Source organism: Corvus cornix, chromosome 6 (genome assembly GCF_000738735.6).
Source record: "Corvus cornix cornix isolate S_Up_H32 chromosome 6, ASM73873v5, whole genome shotgun sequence".
Classification (NCBI taxonomy): Eukaryota; Metazoa; Chordata; class Aves; order Passeriformes; family Corvidae; genus Corvus; species Corvus cornix.
In genome coordinates this window covers 15,478,222-15,504,281 of record NC_046336.1, presented here as the reverse complement: position 1 = coordinate 15,504,281, position 26,060 = coordinate 15,478,222, and the positions used below count along the sequence as shown (strand labels likewise).

Here is a 26,060-nt window from a genome sequence, read left to right as displayed (position 1 = left end):
TGTAGAACTGTGAAATAAATAGAAGTATTGTGTTTTATTTATACAATATTCCGTTAAAAAACAAGAAACATTTTATTTAATTTCATTCTCCACCATGTGGATTTAATTAGCAATTAAATAGTACAGATGTGAATATACAGTGATGAATCAACTGTGGAATTTGAGATAAATGTCAGCTGGAATTTGTAAAGTATTATGTGGGCTTAGCTCTGACTTATTCCATTAGGAACAATAGGGTGGAAAGCCTTATCCTAAATTATAAATAAATAAGCAAACAAACAAACAAAACTATGTCTATTTCCATACAGTCCTCTCAAAACCACTTGTGGAAAGATCCTGTCTAAGAATATTCCCTGAAGAGAGAAATTCAGCATAGGTAGGAAAGTGATGTTTATTTTGTCAGATAACAGGAATTACTCCACCTGATTGTTTGCACCTCAACTCTCCAAGGGTCCTGCAGGAACTGACAAGGGCTGGTAAGAGCTACTGCTGATCCTAACTCCTTATGCCACAACATTTCTTCTTCACTGAGCTCCCCAGTGCACCAGCTTTTCAGCTCTCCAGTCTGAAGTAACAAAGGATTGACTGTAGGGTCACTGCAATCCTAAATAACAAACCACAAAACAAAAATACAAAGGACAAATGTTTGCTACTCTTTATTCACTTTATGAATACTGCATACATAGTATAAAAAAGCCCCAAACAAATACTTGTAATATCAGTCTGTAATTCTTGGGTCCCTGCTGGAGAATACCAGGAAGGGTGGTTTTGTGTTGATTTTTTAAAGGATCTAGCACTATAGTAGCCCATACTGCTGATCTTTCTTGCTTCCAAATAAAGAAGTCTAGATAAAGATTCTCATCTTACAGCTTGGGAAAAAAAAAAGAAAGGCAAGTGAAGGAACAAATGCCTTTTCTTAACATTTAGTGTTCAGTTCCACCACCAGTTTATATAGACAGAGCTTCATTCCTGCGACCACATGAATGAAGCTCACCATCAGATTTAATGGCAAATACAATTTAATGGGAAATACAAAGCTGCTGTGAAAATGAGAAAACTATTTACTTTGTACAATGAACAAAGCCAAAGTTGTTCTACCAGTTGCACAGGCAATGAAGCATTTGCAGTATGAATTTATATCCATGGAGTCCTTTGACTAGGAGAACTGTTTGCATGTGTTACAAAACAGGAGTTACAAGATATTCCAAACTTTTCAATTCAAGTTCTTATTTAGTACAGGACCATGAATTCAGAAATCTGAGTTTTATGCTACCACTAAAAGGCAAAAAAACTTTGTGGGTTTTGGCTACGAACACTTCTTTTTCCCCAGTTTTCTACTCTATACCTACACCCTCTTGCTCTCTTGCTTGATGCTTGACAGCTTTGCTTTTGAGGCAGTGTCTTAACCGTATGACTTAAGTAGCTTGCATTCAATTGTTTATTTTAATGTAATGGTCTACCTTTATCCTTATTTATTGTGATGCCTTTTAAAGTATTACTTTATTAAAATGCAATATTAATGAAAAATGTAGGTATTTTAATTTACCTAACTATTATAGTAATACTGTTTTCCATCCTATGGAATAATTTCTTTATCCACAATAGGAGCTGTTGGTGCTTCTGTGCAGCGCTGGCATAAATTCAGTTACTGTTTGTTGTAGTACCTTTGTGAGAGCCACAGGCAGTTCAGGAGACTGTTCAATACATGACTCTTAAAAGGACCTCACCTGAAGAAGTTATCCTTCTGATTACACTGCTCTGCTGTAAGAAGAAACTAGTAAAAAACAGAACTGTGGAGTAAGACAGATATGACTGACAAACAAGGACGTGCAAGTATATAGGCACCAGAGCCCTTGGCTAGTCGAGACAGGTAAGGTGACATACATGACCTACCTTCCTTGGGATTTGTTCCTGAGAAACTGGTTAAATTTACCTACAGTAGCTATTCTGAAACATAGGTAACCTAAGGGATCAGGAGAAAAATATACAATCAGGCTGAGACATTCGAATTACTGAAGAGGAAGTTTGGCATTTAGAATATTCAAACTCCACTTGCTTACATGTTCTTAGCAATCTGGTAAAAAATTCTGCTGTGAAAAACAATGCAACTAGGTCAGTTCAGTGGATGATTGCAATGCTGCAGTGATTGTTAGCAATAATTCAAACTTCTGTTTTTAAATTAAGGGATGAACTGGACATAACTTTGCTTCATCCATTTCTAAGTATTTTTCCTATAATTTCAATGTTTACCTGATAGTGCAGTGTTTTATTATGCATCTGGAAATCACATACATTTTAAAGAACTGTGAAACAAAAAACAACCACAATAACTCAGAAAGTTCTTTCTTTTAAAGGGTTGTTTGTGTCAGGGTTCCAATTTCACTAAAAGGAAGGACTACTTTAATTCCATGTGTACAGAGACATTGTCTCCAACTACACTTAACAAATACAGCCTAATAAATTTAAAGAACCAAACATCAGTAGAAGCTAATCTTACAATAGAGACCAGTTCTCTACTACTGAAATTTTCATGTAACTAATTTGCCTAGAACAAAATTGGTCCACATACAAAATAAAATGGGTAAATGTAATTCTAAGCTGAGCAAACACTGTCCTTTTTATTCAGTTCCAGTTGTAGTGGTCTCTTGGTGCTAAATCATAATGTGATCTCTCTTCCTCTTCACGTCCACAATCTAGTGGCAGACCATAATTGTAATCAACTGTTACAACTGGTAATCTTTTACTTTGTTCCATGTTTCTGGTAGTTTCACCCTGAAAAGGCTTTCTTTCATAGTCTATTGAACTATCTTCTTGGTGCATGGATGAAGATGAGTGCATTGTTCGTGAGGAGTATGGTGCAAATCTGTTTTTTCCTCTATTAAATTCCTCTGAGGGATGCATTCTCCTATTGTCTTCAGGACAATTCGGTCGATTACTGTAAGAACAAATATGAACAGTGAAATTCTTAGAAATAAAACAGTTGATTTACTGTTGATGGCCACCACTAGAAATTAACTGTGTCTAACATTGGAAGAACAATTCAAAACCTCATTCTTGTTTTTACCCCCTGAAATGAAAATCCTCTCTATGGATGTTGCAAACTTGTTTGTATTAATTTTCTAATTCTAGTGATTAAAATTACAGCTCTTTACAGTAAGTAATTCTACTAGAGGCAGTTTTGTTTCAAGTGCTGTTTACAATTAAAATTACCTGTTTACTGAGGATATCTTTACCTAGGGGATGTTTTTTCCTAAGTCCATGTTTTCATTTTTGTGTATAATATGTAACAATAGCTCTCTAGTACATAGTCTCAACAGGCAATAATATACTTAGGAAAATATTTTAATTATTAATTTTTCTGCAATAGAAGACTCACTCTCCTACAAAATACATGTGGAAGGATCTAAAAATGTATATACATTAGGTTAGGGTGGTTTTTAGGTAGTCCTGGCAGAGTCGCCAGAAACTCATGGCTTTTGGGACTACCTAAAACAGAAGCCAGAAAAATTAAGAGAATAAAAAGTGGTAGTATTTATTGAAGGGCCTTCAGGTACATTTAGGGCAGACGAAGGCCCCCCCAGGGGCTACACCCAAAAAATGAATGATGGGTCATGGGTTTTCATACTTTTATAAGTTTGGTCCATTTGCATACTCGGGGTTAATCTTCCAGTTACAGCTTCGGCTAATTAAGTCATTTACCCCAAGTTTGCTCCACCCCCAACTCACTTTTGTTTTCATTTCTGGGGGCCTGAGACAGTAAGGTGCCCTTGATTACCAGGCCTAGAGAGGAATTGTTTCGTTTGACCAAAATGGGAAAACAGTAGCTAACACTCTATGTGGATTTTAGAGTTATACACTAAAGAATTGCAGGATTACAAATATATGAAAAATATAAAAGCTAAAATCCTAAGGCATCAATAGATATATTGGCTTCAATTCTCTTTACTCTCAAATACCTTCCTTACTTGGTAAAGTAAGTGGTGTATAAACCCAGTTCAAAACAATCTTTAAAACTTTTAAATCTCCCTAACTGAACCATAGATTCACTTAGACTGGAAAGGATCTCTAGAAATACCTAAGGCCACCTCAAACTAAGTCTCATTAGATGAGTTTGTACAGGGGCTATGTCCATTCTTAAAGAATGTGGGATGGTGGCTCTGGGCAACCCATTTCAGTGTCTGAGCATCCTGCACAGTACAACTTCTTAGCTCGTTGTACACAGCACCTAAGATTTAAGTATAGCATCTGTGTTTTGCTTTTTTGCTTACTGGTAGTTGATTTTCATATTATGTAGTTCATTAGCTTGAACTGTGCTTGTAATGTCAACGATTGTATCAGGGATTCACACAATAATCACACTCAAAACTCAGTATTAATGGACCACAAATTAGTCACATTATTTGCTCAGTGCTTGGATTCAATGGGTTAAACTGCATTTAAGCAAAAATATTAACACAGATTTTTATGCTGTGCAGTTAATTTATATTTTTTAGCTAGGAAACTGGGGGAGTAACACTACAATGGTAAGTCAGAAAACAATGTATGCTATCTGATGCTTACCTGTAATTTCTGTTAAAGTCATCATTATCAGACCCATAATCTCTGTGAAGTGAAGGAGATGAGGAGAAATGAGGTTCTGGTATATTTTCATGGGAAGAAAAGGTTCTGAAAAAAACCAAGAGAATTGCATGTTAAGAAGACTGCCAACAGTTTTAAGACTTGGAAAAAAAATACACATCAAATGAAATAAACATATTTCTTCTTTTAATAAAACTTAAAATTTTAATAAAAATGGTAATAACTGTATTAATACCTCAAAATCATATGCTTCATTTTAATAACGTCCTCTGTTTTAGTGTACAATGGAAGAAATTAAATCAAACTTAACTAGTCCAATAAATCTGAAATACATTCTGAAATATTAAAAATATTTTGAAATATGTCAGAACCCAACAGGTTTACTAGTAAGTGATACATGTATTTGTGAGATTATAATTCAAGTTCTGAAGCAAACAGATTTCTAACAAATTATTAACTCAAGGAATAAACAAAGGCAAATCAAACTTCCTTGTAGCATTCCCATTTATCTGTGTTTGGCTGACGGGATAAATAACATTTAATATCCTCTTCTGCCCAGAGGACAGCTTTTTAAGTGTAAGTTTCTATACAAAACAAAGTGGGACAAGAGTTCTGTTTCAAGCTGACTAAAAGGTAAAGGAAACACATACTTTAAAAAAGCACAACCTTCTAATTTAGGAAACATTGGCTTTCGAAGCTGCAACACTCCAGCTTACAGCAAACTCTTCCGTAAGTCAAACCAAGAAAAGTTAATGAACTGATCATTTATATATTAAAAGGATGATTAATTGATTTTAAAATAATTCACTTTTAAAAATACTTAATTTGCAATTTAAGTTAAAACTGGTGAGGTTTACACTTTTATTCTGTAATTCTGTTCTTACAGCTCAAGGATGCTTTTACCTGTCTGAACACCATTCACGTGGCAAGTCATTGTGACCTGGATGATCACGAAAAGGTCTTGGCCTTTGTCCATGCCCTTTATTACCATAATCAAAATCTTTTAATTGAGTCTGTTCCTGTAAGCCATCATAAGGCTGAGAGTTATGAAAAGGTCTGCACCGTTGTCCAGGACCTTTATTATCATAATCTTTCAGTTGCATCTCTGTTTTTAAGTCATTGCGAGGCTGGTGATCATTAAAAGGTCTCAACCTCTGCCCCTGACCCCTCTTAACAAATTCAAAATCTCCCAATTGCATCTGTGTCTGCAAGTCATCATGTGACCCATAGTCATGGAAGGATCTTAGTCTTTGGCCAGGACCTCTGCTGGCAGAATCCAATTCTTTTAACTGCATTTGAGTCTGAAATTCATCACGAGATTGGTGGTCATGGAACAGTTTTCGTCTCTGGCCACGGCCCCTGCTACCGAAATCAAAACCCTTTGACTGCCTGTCTTCCTGCAAATCATTAGGAGATGGATGATCAGGAAAAGATCTCTGCCTTTGCTCATGGCCTCTGCTGAAGTCAAGAGACTGTCTGTCTGCTTGCAAATCATCATGGAACTGGTGTCCATGAAAAGGTCTCAAACTTTGTCCATGTCCCTTGTTACTGAAGTCTAGGTCCTTCAGCTGCGTGTCTTCTTGATAATCATCATAAAACTGGTGATCAGTAAAGGTTCTTTGTCTTTGTTCTGGTCCCCTGTTGTAGTCCCAATTTCTCATCTGCACTGATGTTCTCAATTCATCCTGAGTTTGATGGTCATGAAATGGTCTTCGTCTTTGTCCAGGACCCTTATTAATGAAGTCAAAATCGCGCAACTGCATCTGTCCTTGCAAGTCATTGTGAGGGTGGTCATCATAAATTCTTAATCTTTTCCCAGACCTGTTAAGAAGTATTGAGTATCATACTTAGAAGTGCTACAAGTCATTAATGAAAACAATTCCTTTTTAACCAAGAATTTATATGAAAGACATTGCAAGTATGAAGGTATCAAAACTACTAATAATCCAAACTGTATGTAAGATTATAAAACCTTCAGTGTTAAAGCAGAAGCTGTTACAAACATTCAATTGTAATTCTATAGTACTTGTAAACAAGCAAAAACAGTGATTCAAAATTAATTAAAAATAACTGCAGATTATTGTAGAATAATAAAGAAGGACAGGCAAAGTAAAACCGAATTTTCCTATGTGAACTAATTACTTACAGACTTTTAACACCACACATTCCCTTTCTTTCCCTTATCTTGTCACTGTTTTGTCAAATTCTGTAAATACATTTTACATGAGTAGGCTACATTAATAAAATCTCTTTGGGGTATCTATAGTATTTTCAGTAAGAAGCAATTTTTTTCCCTTGTGGTCGTTTTTTTTTGGTTTTGTTTTTAATTCCATGTTTCAGCCTATTACCCTTGAAAATCTTCATTTGGGAACCGCTCTACAGATCCTTCCATTGCATGTGGTGGTGGGATAATATCTTCATCAGCATCCCATACATCCATTCCAAGGTTACTAAGAGCGAAAAAAACCATCTCACATAAGCTTCCTTTTTTAAAACATACTATTGACAGAGAAAAAACCCACCCCCTTAAAATTCTTCAGTTCTGAATGACAGAAATTTTATGTTAAGTAAAACTTACAGACAACTTAGAAAATGTTGATCTTGTAAATTTATTTTAAAAATCTGACATGAGTCTAACTTAATCCTGCACAGACTATGAAACAATGATAGGAGCAAAACAAAGGGCCTTCATAATCTAAAAAGAAACAAATCACTCAGATATTAATTTTAAAATCAATTTATTGCTCCAAGGCATCATTGGCACAAATACCTTAGGATGATGTAAAGGTTGGCTGCTCTTAGGAAAAGGTGATGATAAGCATAACATTCTTAAACATCAGGAATACAACTACTATGAACAGAGGGGACGAGAAAAATCTTCCATGTTCCCGTGGTTTTTTATTCTTAAAATCGTTCTACTATTTTTTTAAATATCTTGTTCTACAGTGCCAACAACAGCAGGCAGATCACACAGCTTATAAAGACATCTCTGCAGTGACTTCTTTCAGCCTCTGAGAGAACGCACTCAATACACTCGTCACAGTATGATAAAAGCACAACAGCGTTCAGTAGTAGTTGTCAGATTGAAAGAGCTTTCGAACCACATACATTGAAAAGATGAACAAAGTACACTGCACTTCATGTTATTCATCTGAGAATACACAAACAACTACACATATATTTACAATCTATGTGTAGTTTCATATTAAAGGTTTAAGAGGGAATAATTTTGGCTTAGGACTGGAAGTGAACTTTTAAAAAATGCTAGGAGACACACTGGAAAATCTTAAGCATGCAACTAAAAGCTTTTGTTTACCTTCGCATCGGTTGTGTCCGGAGATCCGTGAGATACACAAGGCCATCCATGCGATGACCTCTGGCATCGCCAAAAGCTAAAACAAAACCCATATAGTCTAATGAAATGTGCTCAAAATGAGCCAAGAAAATGTGAAAGGCAAGTTTCTGTTCCCCATGAGATGCTGAATTTGAAAAAATTCCAACTTGGTATTAAGTATTTCAGCAAACTGGCATCATTGCAGCATTTTTTTTTAAAAACCCTGAAACTAGAACTGGTAGCAAACTATGACTGAAAACTCTATCAAGAAAAAAAAAAAAAAATTAAGCAGCTAAAACATACTCCTCCTATGCTGTCAATTTGCTATTGCTCAAGTCCTGCCTGGAATAGAATCAACAGTCAGATAAAATCTTCTACATAAGCCAGCACATGAAATTACTGAAAAGATACTAAAATAGAATTGTAGTATTTGTGAGTTTTTAGTAATTGTGAAGTACAACCTGACATGTGCCTTAGTTCTAACTATATACATACCTTGAATTGCTGCCTCTGGATCCCAGCCTTCAACATCTATAAGATACCTGAAGAAAAACATGACTATATTATTGTCCCAAAGGGAATACAGAGTAATATAAGGATGCTACTTTTTTGTGAACAATGATTTCTGTTTTCATACAGCCTTACCTACATATAAGGTAGCCAGTTCTATTAATTCCATTAGTACAGTGAACGCCAATGAGTTTCTCTATCAAAAAAGGAAAGAGTCTTTAATAGTTCAGAAAGTGAAATTAATAGAAAGTTAACACAATACAAGAAAAAAAAATCCCTGCCTTTCTAGCAAGGTCATGATAAATAATGCTTGCTATTTACAAATTCTACTGTCACGCCTGTAAAACAGACACATCCAGATGAGACATATGTCCTCTCTATGCTGGATCTCTAGCAGCTGTTAGATCACTACTTCCAAACTTGTGACGGCTGAGATTGACTCTGCAGAATGTAGAAAAAAAAAAAGACTGATCCCAGGTAAAGCACCTGGCCTCAGCCACTGCAGTAACAGGAGAAAAAGAATAAAATATGCGTTTGAAAGCAAATCTCAACAAGCATATGTAGAACTGAGGAACTCAACTAACACATAATGCACCTAGAAGTATGAAATGCCTAGGAGTATAAAATACATGGAGAAAAAAAGGACCAGTAATCTTTACAGAAATATTTTCTTTTTAAAAAAGATTATACTAATTGGCCAAAGGCTAAAAAGCAGAATAACTTACTATTGCTAGGGTGTTTCAAATGACAGATTTCCAACAGAAATAGGGAAACTCTAATACAATCATGCAAGGCACTGGTAAACCCCAACCAGAGTATTTATATTCATATTGAAATGTAATGAAAAAAAATCAATTTCAATATGTATAGAAAGGGTGGCATACTATGATGGTCATAAAAGAAGGAAGCTTGTCTTATTTAGTCTGTAAAACCAAATCTGAGATGCTGAATGTAATAGTGGGGACAGAGAACAACGATACTTAAGGGGCAAAGCTGGTATAAGAATAAATGTATAACTGATTAAGAGTTTTAATCTAGATTTTAGAAGAAAAATTATCATCATCAGAAGAAAAAAGTTTTGGCAGAGGCAGTACTCACAGACGGTCTTTGAAACAGGATGTTGATAAACTTTTGAATTACATAAAATATAACTGAGACAAAATATAACTGTTTGCCACAGATCAGGACAATCAAATTGCCACGTAAGTTCATTACAAGTTGATGTCCTAACAACTCAAACACTAAAAAAAACCCCCCTTCTTGGGAAGTATTTGTAAAAAGAATCCTGAGATATTTATTTATCATTTATATCTTACATTTTATATATTTATTTATATATTATATTTATTTATATAATTTATATATTAGAGGGATAATCTAAAATGGAGGCCAAATTATGAGGAGTAAAGTTCTCCCAAGTCAGAAGTTACATAGGCTCTGCCAAAATGCTCTTACGAGCTGTAACTGCAGGTCAACATCCAGTAACAAATCAAGAACTGATTCTCTCAAGATCAGATTCAGATACAGACTATTCTTTATCACACAATAAAGCAACAGATCAAAACCAGCAGAACACTAATAATCACCAGGTAATTTCCTTAAGCCCAAAAAGAGCAAAGGAAGAATTTACAAACTAACTTCCTGAGCAAGGACAAAGGCTTTTTCTTATACTTTTTAATTTTCCCAGTAGTTCTAATTCAGGCTCTCATACCTGAAATTTAGGTCAGAACTTTTTCACAAAACACTTGACCACCCACAGCAAGACCCTGTTATGCTTTGCAGTAAAACCTGTACGCACTTGGACAATTACTATCACTATTTTCTCAAAGAGAATGCCAAAGGAACCACAGCAAATATCATGAAAAGGCCTGAAAGAATGGTCCACCATTATTGGATAAACAAACAAGTAACAGCTGCCTACAAAGAATCGCTACCAAAAGAAGTGAGAACTTAAAAGCTACAAACACACTGTGGCAAAATACACACTAATTTATTTTCACAAAAAAGCACCTTATCCAATCTTAGCAAAAACTGTCCTGTTGCACAGGCACTGAAACAGCAGCACAGCCACACTGTGGAAACACTGACACTGGGTCTGTAATCAGATTTTCAAGAATTGTTCAGATCTGAGGGCAATAATGGACTCATAAGTCAAAAAAACACTACGTCAGACTAAATGGACTGAAACTGCTGACACATATCAGTGCCCAGTGCCATCAGAGACCCAGTGCTATTTAAAACATCCATCAAGGGCTGGCAGCTACAACACTCAGCTGATGGTAAACAATTTGGGTCAGACAGATGAAGGCCTTGTTGCAGTTACTTTGACACGTAACACAAATGTAACACTATTGGGAAGGGCATTTAAGTTAGCAGTCATTTTTAAAAAAATATGTTTTGTTTGAAAAAAAAGATACGTAGTGGTTCGCATACTGGATCTTATTATGCTAATAAAGTGGAAAGTGCTGTAGAAAGTCTGAGATCCCTGGCGTCATAAATTTTATTGAATATTGAAATTAGTAAATGCACAGTTAGTACTGAAATAAGTTTTTGGTGAGGGATTTTCTTTTACATCCTAGGATGCTGATATTTACCATTTCCTGCATTTTCCCAAAGGAATTTTCTGACCCACTTTTTGAACTGTAGGATAGTAGCATTATCAGGGACTTCAAGTCCAACAGTATAAAGTTTCTTATACTGCACACTTTTAGGTAAATCCTAACAACAAAAAGAAAAAAAACAATGGTAAAAATTACTGAAGTCTTGCAACAATGAGAAACCTTAAGCAGTACCTAACATAATGACAATGTAAACCAGTAGTTCAAATCCCGAATAAAAACTGAAAACAATCTTGACACAATTGTATACAGATACGCTCTCAGAAACTACCAGTAACAATTCTACATTAAAGACCATCTCAAACAAGGTTCCTACATAAGATTTATTTATCCCTGCTAATAAGGCTTCACATTAACTAAGGGAGCTGATTCTTGTCATTCCATTCTAACCCATTTTACAATCATTATCAGTATTTGTCCCTCCTATCCACAACATATAATCACATATTCACTCCCTTAATGCTTAGAGCCCATGTGCATTCAAAGATTTGCGTTGTTATAACACTGCCATTTATTCTCCTTTTCAACAGGAGGCTGATTAATCACAATTGTTTGGACCATACAGCTAAAAATTTTTAAATTGATAAAGTAGTTTAAAAATGTAGACCTTCTTAGTGGATTCCACTGAGGATCAATAAAAAGAACCACCTAGGAATAAATGAGAATATCTTCAGGACACAGGGTGTAACTATTCTGCATCTTTTGTGCAGTGCCTGGCACTGAAGTCTTTGTCCATTACTGAGTTAGCATAACACAAACAAGCCACAAATGTAACTAGCTGGGAGAATGAGTTAATTCCTCTGTGATAAAACATTTATTTTCTATTGGAGACACAAAATTAGTCTAGATGGCTTATGTGTCTATTCCAATCCAAGGTAAGCAAATCTGTAATTTTAAAACGTAAGTTGCAGTAACTATTTACATTTTTATTAGGCTTTTGTTACCTTAACTTCATAGTATCGTGTGGTATATGTTAAATCAATAATTAATCCAAGCTCCACATTTAGGGCTTTCATTGCAGCAATTAAGTCTTTTGGTGTAAATTTCTGGGTTGGGGTAAGCCTCTGGTTAATTGCCTACAAAGAAAATGGAAAAGAAATATTTTCTTTTTATGTTCTAATAACAAGACATTTGTAATATTCATCTGTTTCAATTAGTACTAGGAAACATCAATATTTAAAAGGGAGAGTTTAATTATCAGAACCACATCCATATATTATACAGGTAAGAGTAACCAAAAAGAAAGCAAAAATTTATGTATTCCTATTCAGATGAAAATGCAAGACAATGTGAGCATTTCTGCTTGTAAAATGTTAAAAAACATTATTAAAATGAGCTCTGATTTGATAGACACAAAAATTCTGAAAAATGCAGCATGTATGTACTGATTTTTATGTAACTAAAGACACTAAAAAGCAAAACACTACAGTCTACTTCCCCCAAACAAATTTTGTCCTGCACAGTAACTCAAAACTAAAAGTGTATTTCACATAAAATATTAGAAGTTGTGATACAAGAGTTCATTTCTAAAGGTTTGACTTTCTTCCCACAAATGTTATGCAGACATTTTTATCCCTGCTTCATCTCTTGACAGTGTACTTGCATGTCATTTAGCACTGGGAAATATTAAATAAGACTAAATATCGTGACTAAGAAAGCTGCGTGTTGGTGGATAATGAATAATTCATTTCATTTGACAAACAGCGAGAAAAATGTTTACTCACCCTATTGTAGCTGTGTTTTTTGAAATGTGTTCTTCACTTTAGGTATGAAAATGCCTCACATACTCAAGACTGGATTTTCTCTGAATAGTGCACTTGTCCATTGTGAGAGCCTTTTGACACAGGCTCAGCCAGAACCAATAAAGACAGTGGCAAAAGATGCAGCAGCCTCAACCACCTGTCAGTTCCTTCATCAACAAGAAATTCAAGCAGACTGGACTCAGAACTATTGGAAAGGAAGGCAGCCACAGACCACATACTTCTTAGAACCACAGATGCTATAGGGTAACTAACCATTCCTGGTTTTGACTGTACAGATTATAATGTAAAATACTAGCAAGCTCTTGTCTCAAGTCCGGAAACAGAGACAGGAAACCAAAGTAAAGAATAAACAGCAGGGCAGTCATATCAAAGCTGGTATGTGATTAGGAAGCTTGAGCTGAAAGGAGGAGGATAGAAAGCATGTAATAAAGTATTCAGTCCTATGTATTTCAGACACCAGTGCACTGCTGAAAAAAGTGGAGGTTGTAGAAGTTTAAACAAAATGAACATGAGTCAGTTAGGTCACTGCTACTCAGCAGTAACTCTTAGTAAAATCTGAAACTGAACTTAACAACTTTGAGGTGACAAAGATGAATCTGCAAAAGGTCTACAGTAGAATATTAAAGAATTTTTACTATGTGACATGACACAAACTGAGGAGGAATGTAATTTACAAAAATAAGGTATCTCCAAATGTATTGTTTGATTGAGTAGACAGTTAAATCTGTTACGAAACACTATGGTTCGAAAGGCTCATTGGAATTTTCTGAAAAACTCCTGCTGAGTATTCAGTAGTTTAGGTGTTTAATAGGGCTTTGAGAACGTGAGAATCAATTCTAAAAATCCTCCTAATGGCACGGGAAAGAACTTGCCCAATTCTTACTACACTACAGTGCTACTGCTAGCATTATAATGGTGATGTGAAAGGAGAGACAGAAAATCCTTCCAAGTAAACATATGATCTTTACTAACAGCACATCTTCTAAGACAATAACCCTTCTATCTTCAAATACTGAAAGTGTGTTTTCTCCCTTTGGGCAAAATCACCAATTGTCAATTTCCCAATACATAGCAAAGAAGTAAACTGCTGCATATTTAAGAGGTCTGTTCCACCAATTTAATAAATAATAGGACTTCTGACAAACTATAACCAATCAGATCTTCAGCATTTTCACACAGATTTACTGACCACCTCTGCAAAAACATCGCAGTCTAGCCAGTTACACATTTTATGTGTATTCTGCCACAAACTCTATCACCTTCAAGCACATGGTCTCTGGCAGACTTGTCATTTCTCTGTCTTGCATAGTTGAGACTGAACAAACTGAGGGGATAGAAATGATACAGATTTTGCATATTTGGGTATCAGACTTTATGTCTGGCCAAAACAGCTTCCCAGAACAGAGATCTGTGCCCCAGGGAGATCAGTAGGACAGGAAACGAGCAACATGCTGATGTGGAGTAGTCTTTGTGACAAGAGCAAGGAAGCCAGTTATAAATCTACTGGATTTTATATTCACAGCTTGATTTGTTGACCGGCAGTCTTGGTGGAAAGGCACACAACTGCTGTACAATCCATCCACATCTTGGAGAACATGACCAATGTTAAGCATGAGAGCCTTGGTGTCCAAGGAACCAAACCATCATCCTAAAGCTGTAAAAGCAGCTGCAGGAAGCAAATCCTGCAAGCATTTCACTTCAGTCATTGCTAATAAAACTGAACTGAATGGTGACTGAAAACATAGTGGGTACTAATATACCCAAAGAACCAAATTTTTTATGTATGAATACTAGAGAGCAATCTGTAGACAAAAGCTTAGACTGAACATTTCCCTTTAACTGCTATGGTTACATCAAGCCACTGTATTTTAAAAATGCTTAGAAACTTTTATTTCCTCTGTATCTAAAGCAAGGACTTGTAGAAGTTAATTTATGCAGCACTTGTCCTATTAGCCCTTCTGTATAAATTAACACTTATTTGCCCAGTGCCTCCAAAAAGGCATAGGCACCAAAGAACTCAACAGTCTCAACAAGACAACCTCCACATCTTTTAGAATCGAAGAATTTAAAGATTTCACTCAGTGTATATAATATCTTAGGATGGCTCTTCATGTTAGTAAGACTCTAAAGGAAATACTAATAAAAATACTTTACAATTAATTAATTATTACTTTTAATTAATAGAAGAAATCTATGAAGACTTCTTTTTTAGCTATACTATATTCCACCAGATCACTGAAGCTTTTTGCTTATGAAATTGGCAATCTGGATCTGTAATTTTAAAAGTTCTGCAGTGGCTGGTATTCTTCAATGAGTGCTTAATTTCCATAAAATTATACTTTGGCTTACATTGCCTGGATTGTTATTCATATCATTACCCCTTCCATATGATTTTCTTAAAACAGCCATGAAAAGATGTTAAATAAGATTATGAATTTAGGCCACTTAACAGTGATCAAATGAATTATGCTGATTGATTAGAAGCTTGATTATTTGTAAAGATAAATAAAGAGAGTAACATCAAATATAAACAAAAATAAGAAAAATATAGAATATTATTTTTAAAAGCCAGATGGCTGAAAGGGCTAAATCTGAAAAAACTGTTTTTTAAAAAACTTTCTTGAAATTTGCATGTATAGTCATGCTATTCTTCATTACTTGAGCAGTTTATCTAATACAGCCAATTTGCAGTTACTTTATTATACATACCCCTTTTAAAGGTACTTTGAACGCAATAAATCTTGTTCCTGGTATAGGCTGTCCAACTGGTGTCAAACTCCGCCATCTGTAAGGAAAGAAATATTAATTTTTAAATATTTTCAAGTTACATGATTCAACAGAAGACACCCGCAGTACCAAGCACATAAAACTTGCTGTTAACATACAGTTAAATCTGCAATTATTCCATGAAGTGGTTTCAAAGTATCACCAGGACATTTGAAAAGAGTCTTCTTCCTTCCTCTTCTTCAACTTCCAAGAAATTCCTCTCCTCAAAATGGCAGGATAACATATACAAACAAGTAGCACCAATTTAAAGCAAAGCAGATGTGTACGGTTCAACAGGTTAAAATGTACTGTTGTAGTTGGTGGACATTTTTCAACCTGACTGAATCAAACACCTTAAAAAAGCTGCCACAGGCACACATCAATCATTTAGTTGACAATGAAATGCGAAGTTTACTTCCATTAGCAATACAAATCATCTGTATTTTCCAAAAATGTTTCCTTTGTAATATGCTTCTTTTTCAAAGAAACACTCTTGATTGAACTTTCTCTCAACATTTTGAAAAATACAGAGGATATTCCATCACACCAAAACCTAGCACAAATCACCAATATGAAGACTTGTTACAACACTCAAAACACTTGCAATTCTAAAACCACAAAGAACTGGTATGCACAAGTTCTACACTGTACTGAAAAAGCTCTTGATCTATAATATTTCAGAGATTTCAATTTTTTAAAAAGCATGAAAAGCATTATCTGAAGAGGAAAACAAGTTCATCAGCAGATCAATTTTACCTTCAAAGAGGTAACTTACTAAATATAGAACTATTAATTTTTCTTCTTCTGCAAGTGCAAATTATCTCTATGACCTACCAAGGTGCAGCTGAATGACTTAAAATCTACACAGGCTTTTTGCATTTTTGGCTAATACCTCAACTATTAAAATACAAAACATTTCCACTAGATTCTTTAACAATGGTGTCCGTTCCCTTGCAATTTTCTGAATTAATGCTTAAATACTCCCTTTGAAGGGAGCAGCCAACAGCTTCTAGATTCCTTTCTGGTGTTCATCAAACTACACCATTTATGAAATAAACATAATACTAGATTTTAAAATATTCTAACCACTGAGTACTTTGCTTTGTTCGCAATTCCCGTATTGGACCGTAACAAAAACTAGAAGTTGGCTGGGAAAATTCTCAATGAAACACCTATATTTGTCATAGTATATAAATAACAACATCAACATTCACAGATGCTTGAAACTAACAACGGAAACACAAAGCATGGTGACCAAAGTGTATTTGATATTAACCAATCATGTAACAATCTACTACATCCATGTATTTAACACTAATTTATCTCTGTAATCTTCATCATGGGGCAAAGAACAGATCAAGGCTCACAGTGTAGACATATAGGTGCTTAGTTTAATGGACAACAAATGAAGCAACATAGGAGTAATAACTCATCATTAGGAAGGCTGTTGCAAACAGCTGGTCTGTAGAAGACATACAAGGTGAGCAGGTGTAAGGGCAAGCTAGAGATGAGATCACTGAGAGCTGTTTCAAATAAAACCTTTTACTAAATGATAGATTTTTGCAGGACTTTGTATCTCCTAACTGCAACGAGGGAACAGAAACAGTCCTCTGCAAGTAAATAACATGTATTATCTAAGTGTTACAATGATAGTCTTCCCAAGTGAATTTTCAAGTTTGTAAACTTTGGAGTCTGGTAGCTTTATGCTTGCTGTAAAATATGGAAACAAAAATCTGAGACTATGTTCCATTTACTTCTATATAAGAGATGTAAATTTTACGTGAATCCATTAAGATCAGAAATTCAGTGCTGTTTTAGCCTGCTTTCTCTTGGAAAACTATGAGTGGAAATAAACCATAATTATCATAGGAGCGTTTAGAAGTGAAAAAGAGATGATCAAAAAAGGGCTTTAAATCTTATTTTAATTAGCAATGTAAAAAAGGCTTTGCAAAAATTCTGAACTTTTTTTCATATTAGGGGATTGACAGAACAATATCCCAGGATTACCCAGTTTGTTGTCAGACGTTAATAAACTTGGGTTTTTATTCTCTTGTATTTAAAGCCATTTAAATCCTCCCAGAAAAAAAATCTGCACAATCAGCAAGAAACTCAAAAGCTGCTGACAGCTCTATGGTAGAAAATGAGCAGAAGTCACTTTTCATCAAAAATATAAAGGGTATCTGTTCCATGTTATCTTTAAAATGGTATTTAAAAAGGAAACTTCAGCATACTGCTGGAGAACTAAAAATAAAACCAGCAGATTGAAATTAACCAAAGATTAGCTAAGGAAATAAATTCAGATTTGTTCTGTTGTCAACAAAGGAACATGGTTGGCAATCAAAAATGGCCTGGACTAAGGAAAGTCAAACTCTTAAGAGAGTAAGTATAGATAAAGGCAGAAATTATCAAAGACGAGCTGCAGGTGGTCACATAAACAGGAATTACAGGAGCAAAGACTTAACTAAGCATTTTAACAAGTAAGAATGAGACTTGTGACACGTGATTTGTACCCTGCTTGAACTTAAGTGGAAGGAAGAAACGCAGGAGTCAAAGGTGTTATCACAAGACTTGGCACCATCATCATCCCCGTACCAGTGACTAAGAGCTAACAGAGGCTTGAATGAAAAACAAGCGGGCATGAAGTTGCTGATTATGGATTACATCCACCTGAATATTTTATCTGCTTTGATTAAAACTTTTATTAGAGCCAGATGTGGAACACATGTTTTTTTCATAACTTAGTTTAACACTACTATTAAGGTCATATGGAAGCTTTAATTTCCAGTAAAATTTTCTGGTTTAGAACTGATTCAGAGTAAGATTTACTTCAACAACTACTGAAATACTGTCACCTCTATTGTTTAGAAAATACTACATGGAACCTCTTCTTTTTTTTTGGCTACTGATACTGCATGATATACATGCAGCCTTATTTTCCAAGTGACTTCCATACCTCTTTAGACACCAGATTCAAAACTGGTAAGAAACACTAATACAAATAAAGTATCACCCTTCTCTCCCACTCATCGTTGAACATGTACAATCCCTTATGCTACAGTATTTAATATTCCTGTCTAAATGAAAATGCTGATGCTTTAAGTCTGGACAGGAAAAATTCAATTAAAGAAGCATATTTACAGTGCATAGGCAAAAATAATTCAGCTTTGCCCTTCAAACAAAAAAATCCCACTCAGTATTATTTTATACTATTCAAGGGAAACATGCCAGAAGGTGACATTTCTGCAGATGCTTTTCAGAACTGAACTGGACTTTATGTAATTATACCCATGGCAGGATTTTGGATGCTGAAGCACAAATGTGTACTAATCTGTAAAAACATCAGAGTATTTTATGACAGAGAACTCTCTGGTTCTCCACTAAAACATCATAATGTAAAACTACTGAAGGATAAAACCATTTGAGACGCCATGAAGAATCAGAACTTGACTCCATGTGGAAACTGCAGTGCAAGGGGTCACTTGAATCCCTCTTTTACACTGCTATCTCCTTTTGCTACAAAATTACTTCACCAGCACTACCTTGTAGGTTTGAGACCTCAATGGACACTGTACACTATAGCTGTGCTTCAAGACATTACTGGGAAAATAGAGAAATACTCTTTATCATAGAATGGCTTGGGTTGGAATAAGCCTTAAGCATCATCTAGTTCCAACTCTCCTGCCACAGGCAAGGACACCTTCCATGAAACCAGGTTGCTCAAAGACCCATCCAATCCAGCCTTGAAAACATTTGCAGGGAAGGGCACCCAGAACTTCTCTGGGCAACCCATTCCTGTGCATCACCATCCTTACAGTGAAAAATTTCTTCTTTACATCTAATGTAAACCTCTTCCAGTTTAAAGTCATTACCCCTTGTCCTAAAACAAAGTTCACCATTTCTTGTTTAGTTGCCCTATTCCTACTTACTAACTTCACCAAAACCTCCAGTTTAGTGTATCACTTGTATTAGCATAATGAAATTTGGATTAAAAGTGTTAAGAATTGATGCACTAACAGAAAGACAATCTTAAAAGATGCCTATGTATAGTGTCACTTTCCTTATCTCTTGCTGTACCGTTAGACCGAAAGAGTTACTGGTAGATGTACTGCTTTACAACATGGTGATTGAGGTTGTACTTCCACAGTCTGCACCGTCTGGACTTGTCCTTATGCTGCAGTGTACCATACTCTCACTTCTGCCAGCAACTGTTTCTGGGGCCACTAAATTGCACGTGCAGGATCACAGATTCAAATTAGTTTTCCTTAAGGCCCTTCCAGGGACTTCTATGTTTTTCTGGCTTACTGAATTGACAGTGAAGAACAACGGCTGTGCAAGCAAAAGGGTGACATCCGTATCCTGCTGCATGAGCCTGAGGGGCTGACAAGGCCTTAAACTTCTTTACTGCCAAATCCCCATTCCTGTGGATGTCTAGCTTGATTTCTCAGCAGTATAAAAATTAAGTATCTGGAGGAGTTGAAAGGACTTCAGTATCAGGCTCTTTGTCAGAAGGCAATACCAACTTTTTAACCAAGTACTTGACAGTAGCTGTTTCTGTCCTTGAAAGGTATTAGCTTCCAATTGTAGAAGTCAAAAGTACAGTCCACTGATTATTCCATACTTAAGAAATCCACATAGCCTGAAAGCTTCTCTAGTTCAAATGCAGGGGGTGGGATAAGAATGGAGAAATGAGCACCTGATTCTCAAAGTTGTAGTAACAATTTCCAGGGATGAAGAAAACAAGGAGAGGTAGTTCTTTTTGGATTTCTGAATCACTACTTACAAAACCAACCCACTTTAGCTCACTTTTATCCAACATTTAACTGAAATTTCATCAAAATTTTCAGAGAAAGACATACTTAAAACAGCTTTTTTTTTAAAGTTTTATTCTAATTTTAATCCCTGAGTTTGTCAGCTAGTAAAAAAACTTCAGCTTCTTTGTTTTTTAAATTCTGTTCATCTTTTGTTTCTACTTACTGCGTTTAGACCAACAAATATTACAGGAATGCATGTTTTTTTGTATCTTATTGCTCCTCCTAAGAATGCTCTTCCTAAACCTACTTAACACTTCTGCTGAAACCAGCATAACGTAATTATTTCCTCAAATAGTGTATAAACTGCAAGTTATTGCCCCATTACAGTGTGCCTTTATATCTCAGCATACCCTCCTATCCAAAAAGTTTGTATTGATGTCATCAGCAACACATGGGTTAAAACTCTTGACTTGGCCTTCTTTTTTTGTGCTTTATTAGAGCTGAAGAATAGAACTTTATCTGTTTTAAATTATGTCATTCTGTGGTCCACATATGTACTCCCAATCAAGTCATCAGAAAGCCTGTATCGTGCATTTGGGTTAATTTGGGATTATTTTTACTGATACAACATTTCTGTTGTCCTCTTGTTAGAAACAAAAACATGGGATTTTTCTGGATCTGAATTCACAAAAATATTCTTTGATCTTATGCATGCAACCACCTGCTTCCATCTTATGAACTCTTCCTCCATTCCTAGTAGCAAACATGTGAGAAGTCAGAAGTACAGACTACTCTCCCATTTCTCCAAAAACATACACTTGGGGGTAAAAAGATTAGGAAGAAGGAACTGTGTGCGGTTGATGAAGGAGAAGTGTTCACAGACAGGTTGGAGCATTATACTCACCTGGGGGATGAGTGGCTGGGCTGTTCCTGTCTTGGAGAAAATACCTACCTTACCTGTCTGTAGGTGGTGAAGATGCTTGAGGCAAGAAAACGCCTGGGGCAGTCAGTGCCCCTTCTCTGTGGGATGCCCGCTCCTGCCTCTTGCTTAGTGAGGGATACTTACCCATCAGGGATAGTATTCTTCTTTACCATGCTGAAAGCAGGAGCAGGCAGAGCAGGAGGCAGCGGTGAAAGTGGGCACTGCAGCAAAGGAGAGAGAACCGCGCGGTTAACACGGTGCTAATCTCTTTCTCCATCAGTGGGCCTTTTCACAGGGCTGAGTCTCAAGTAAAACAAATCAAGCAGCCATCTGGGGCTTGAAGTTCTGCATCTTGCAAGTTAGCCTATTTCTCCACTGCTACAGCATGACAAGAGGGAAAGACAACTCACCTCTCCTCTCCAGGTGACCACAAAACAGAGAGAGGAGAGGCGGCGGATTTCTCTCTAACTCTGGCAGCAGCGCTGCAGGCACGAAGATCTTCCTGGCAGTCCCTTCTGTCCCACTCCTGCGGCTCGAGCGGTCTATTCCGCCCTTGCGCTCCCAGTTAGAACACGTCTCAAGGAGAAGAACCTCCGGGCAGCTGCAAGAGGCGAGGCCGGCACCTCAGCGGTGGAAGGACGATCACCTGCCACCCCCTAACCTAGACGGGTCCGATCCCGGCGGACCCCGAGCGCCCACCGACCTCGGGGGGGGGGGGGGGGGGGGGCCGCCGGGCGGAGGGGCGTGGGGAGCGGCCCCCATACCCCCCCCGCTCCTCAGATAACGCTGATGAGGCTGCCCCTCACAGCCGCATGTCCCCGGGGCAGGACCGGCTGCGGTGCCGACCCAGGGCTCGACGGCGGCGGAGCTCGGGGCAGGGACAAACAGAGACCGGGGCGGTGGGAGGTCGCGGCCCGGCTGCGGGGGGCGGGCAGGCAGCTGTCGAAGGAGGCGGGCGGGCTGTGAGGGGAAGGGCGCGGGCTGCAGACGGTGACAGGGAAAAGCCCGTGCGGCGGCAGGGCGGGGCGGGGAGGAGCGGGGCTGCGGGCGGCCCGTACCCGGACAGGATTTCCCTGGCGGAGGAAGGAAAGGCTGGTGCGACACAGAACCTTCCCGAAAGAGCCGCGACTGCGCCTGCGCGGCGGCGGCGGCGGGCGGGGCGGGGCGGGGCGGGGCAGGGCAGGGAGGGGCGCGGGGAGCGCGGCTGCGCCTGCGCGGCCGCCGAGGCGCCGGGGGCGGGGCCCGCGCGTCCGGGGGCCAATGGGGCGAGGGGCGGTGGCGGTTCCGGTTCCGCGCGTGCGCGGTGCGGGGGCGCTCCGAGCGGCCCGGACGGGACAGTCTCGGCATCCCGGGAATGCTGCGTCTCCGGGCGATGCTTTTGCCAAATTATTCTCCAGCTAGATCTTTCGAAATAGACCGGCTTCATTAGTCAAAGATGTGCAAGTGATGTAGATTTAAAAACCAGCTAATCATCTCTCTTGCTTAAGCCAATTTATTTTTGTTTTAAAAGTTCTTGAAAGTTATTTTTCCCATGTACTCCTGCACACTACTCTGAGTTGGTGTCAGTGGGTGGCAGCCAGGATGGTTGTCCGTACTAGAAGCACGTTCTGAAAAGTTAAACCATGATTTACAGTAAAAGAGCTGCTGTAAAGTTGATCGCCATAATTTGTTTGTTAATACGTTTTTATATCTACTTGATACGGTATTTAACTAGCCCCGTGGAACAAGTACATTAAATATTTTAGGCATATATTTTTGACTATGTTTTTCTTTGCTCTGTTGTGTCTTATTACCTCGAAGACTTTATTCAGTCTTGTCCTTCGGTAAGTGCTTTGGTGCAGCAGTTTTGAGGTGCTGCATTTATGGTATTTACAAATCCCCTTTCCATATACTGTTTGGGATGCATTCCATATTGGATTAGTCCTCTTCGTGCTCAGTACAAAGTGATAGTTCATACCTCTTCATTTTTGCATATTTCTTTTAGTATTACTTCATTTTTTCGATTTCCTGTGTAATTACGAAACATCAGCACTTATATTTTTAATTGAATCATTCCTTGAAGTTCATTTTAATCTGAGTCTTCGGGACGTGAGTGGAAACTAAAAAGGACAAAAGACAAAATTTTGTTAATAGCAATGCTGGTATAGGTCTGTAGTAGCTTATGTTTTTGAATGTGTGGATTTGCATCACCGTAGCTGAGAGCAGAGTCCGTTTTGAAAAGAGAAAACTTGCATCAATTGTTTTGACTTGGACTTTTTACAAATAAATATTTGGGATGCTTGTGGGCAGTTTGATTATATTGATAGATTGAAGAAAGACGAAGTAATCATGGCTGAAGCCGTGCTGTAAACCAAAGATCTTGGAAAGGTAACCTTGACTTTCAGGAAAAAATTAAAACAGCCCTCTGAATCCGTGTTCTCTACTCGATGGTACAGTGTGGCACTACCCAATACTTCTGATCCATTAAGTGTTAAATATTGGTCTGAATACAGCATTTCACGGAAGCCTTCACTTTACTCTGATTTTTTAAAGAATACAGTAATAACCGGAAGCAATGTAGATTAAAAGAAAGGCATTCGTTTCATTTCCACTGTGAGACGCGCCGGTCTGACCCGGGCACTCCCGAGCGCAGCCCTGTCCGGCACCGCCAGAGGGCGCCGGTGCCGCGGGCTCCGCGCTGGGAGCGGGCCCCGCCCCGTCCTCGCTGCCGGGACGGCCTCGGGACCCCCCACACTGACAGCGCCTTCAGCCTCACGGGTGAGGAACGCCGGGCCTTTCAGCTGGGTAAAATGTGCCCTCGCTAATGAAAACGTGACAGCAGTTGGTCAAGCAGTTAGCATGTAGGAAAAAATCATATGGGGTTGATGCTTCACTGGAAGCTTGTCCTGATTTGTTTCTCCTAGTTTGCTGGAGACATTGAGGATGTTGGTAGACGACAACTAGAATGACTTGCAAATCAGAACCTGCAGGAAGGTAATACAATAAAAATACTTATTTACATATTTCCTGCTATTGTGCAGCAAAACTTAACAAGCAGTTAGGAGTGTATTAATTTTAGTTTTACGTGCTGATATTGAATAGTCCCATTGAACTTGGTGGCATTTCTCATGTTTAAGGTAGAGGTTTATGAATTTATTTTTCTTGTTCTCTCAGCAGCAGTAGTACTAACTTCAGGTGGTGTGTAAGGTCTTACTGCTGAGGAGGGGTGCTTCCAAACCTCTGTAAATACCTTCCCTCCCCTAAATGAGGAACCTGTGCTGCTGTCTTGGCCTCCCCATCACCTCAGCCTCAACTTTGCACCTACCTGCAGTGTTGGTACAGCAGTATGCAAAATACAGCCTACCTAATGTTGAAACAGTACTTAAAGAAAATACCATTCACTTGTTCTGCAAATGCATTTTATTGTCTTTATTGGAGATTGAATAGTGCCTAGACAGACCTGTAATCTGACCCATTACTTTTTTTTTTTCCAGCTTCTCTGCTGTTTACACTGTGTCATAAGACAAATAGCACTGATATTAACTGGAAAATCTGGTCTAGCATACATTATGTGCATTTGGAGTAACAGTTCTGTACCTTGCTCTATACTTAATGGTACCACTCTGACTGTAGCATCTGGTAGAACAAGTTTTCCTTAGGACGTGTAAGTATTTATTTTCCTGAGATCAGTAAGGAAACTTGTATATGTATTTAGGTGTATTATTAAACATATAGAAAATAAAGAAAAAAAGTATACAAATGGTTGCTCACTTGTATCAGTAGTTGAAGGAGGTTTCGTGGAACTTACTAGGACAACCTGATGTCCTGGTCCTGCTGGAGCTGCCTGTGACCCCATTTAAGTTTTCTCTAAGTGTATGTTCACGAACAACCTCTCTTCACAATCCCCCTGCTCTTGGAGCAAGTCAAGGATGACAGTGCCTGCTACAGCAACTGTGCTCTTTTTACCCAGGTCAGGTTAGGTACATCTACCTGCCAGGTATCCTTCCTGAAAGCTGGGACCAGTACTAAATTCAGTCTTCTGCAATTTCTAGTTGACTTTCTTCCCCTCTGCTCAGACATTCTTCATTCATCTTGTGGTGATTTGTTTCTGTTTCCTGACTAAATCTCTTCCTCTCATTTCTTCTCTAGCTCCTGGGGATTGTAAACCACATGCTGGAACACCAATTAACTGTAAATGCTACAACTATTTCATAAAAATATTTTAAAATCATAAGCACGTCTTCAGCACATCAGCATCTTCCTTAGTTAGTTTTTAAAGTGCTATCTGATGAATATCAGATATTCATTAGATATTTAGAATTTGGGTACCAAATTGATCTTAATGCTAAAATACAGTTGTCTAATTTACTCTCACTGTGAATGTCTCTGCTTTGCATGGTCCCGATGTAATAAGGTTCAGAGAAATACTATTGCTTGTAGGGGGGTTGACATCAACCCTCAAGAGTTGAAAACATAAGAGATTGTATCAATAACAGAATATGACAGAATATTATTAGCTCAGCTGATATAGATCTTACTTTAAAAATCACTTAAATTACAATGACTAGCTGATAAATTTAATTAAATATCTTTTAAGACTACTAATGTGTTAGTATCAAGTAATAGTTCAGGAAGAATTATCATGTATAGTATCAGTAATCATACATTAAATGTATGAAAATTTGGATAAATATTAGACCTTAAAATAACTGCCACCAGATGGATAAATTGTTATCACACAGAAGTGCTTTTTGTGAAATCAGTAGTAAGTCTGAATCATATAATCATAGAATCATAGAGTGGTTTGGGTTGGAAGGGACCTTAAAGGTCATCTAGTTC

The 26,060-nt window shown here is 37.6% G+C and overlaps 1 protein-coding gene and 1 long non-coding RNA gene across 3 annotated transcripts; one reads left to right on the top strand and one right to left on the bottom strand.

Annotated features, from left to right (window-relative positions):
- Nucleotides 1-630: 630 nt before the first annotated feature.
- On the bottom strand, nucleotides 631-22,380 carry LOC104696170. Its single transcript, XM_039554145.1, has 12 exons — nucleotides 22,301-22,380; nucleotides 21,387-21,463; nucleotides 15,513-15,588; nucleotides 11,985-12,116; nucleotides 11,017-11,140; nucleotides 8,558-8,618; nucleotides 8,408-8,454; nucleotides 7,895-7,970; nucleotides 6,927-7,028; nucleotides 5,482-6,399; nucleotides 4,561-4,665; nucleotides 631-2,935 (listed from the first exon to the last, which is right to left on the bottom strand). The coding sequence occupies exons 2-12, from the start codon at nucleotides 21,413-21,415 to the stop codon at nucleotides 2,623-2,625; spliced, it is 1,983 nt and encodes a 660-aa protein (XP_039410079.1). The 5' UTR covers nucleotides 21,416-21,463; nucleotides 22,301-22,380; the 3' UTR covers nucleotides 631-2,622.
- Nucleotides 22,381-23,926: 1,546 nt separating this feature from the next.
- On the top strand, nucleotides 23,927-26,060 carry LOC109145914. Of its 2 annotated transcripts, XR_002047615.1 has the most exons (4): nucleotides 23,927-23,999; nucleotides 24,146-24,215; nucleotides 24,716-24,885; nucleotides 25,371-26,060. It is a non-coding gene; the product is annotated as an uncharacterized LOC109145914 (long non-coding RNA). The 2 variants fall into 2 exon arrangements; XR_002047614.1 differs by having other exon boundaries at nucleotides 24,716-26,060.

Coding starts and splice junctions, on each gene's coding strand:
- LOC104696170 (XM_039554145.1), bottom strand. CDS start 21,415: ATGGTAAAGAAGAATACTATCCCTGATGG. Junction 15,589..21,386: donor AAGAATACTATCCCTGATGG/GTAAGTATCCCT, acceptor CTTTCCTTACAG/ATGGCGGAGTTTGACACCAG. Junction 7,971..8,407: donor TCCAGAGGCAGCAATTCAAG/GTATGTATATAG, acceptor GTTTTGTTTTAG/CTTTTGGCGATGCCAGAGGT.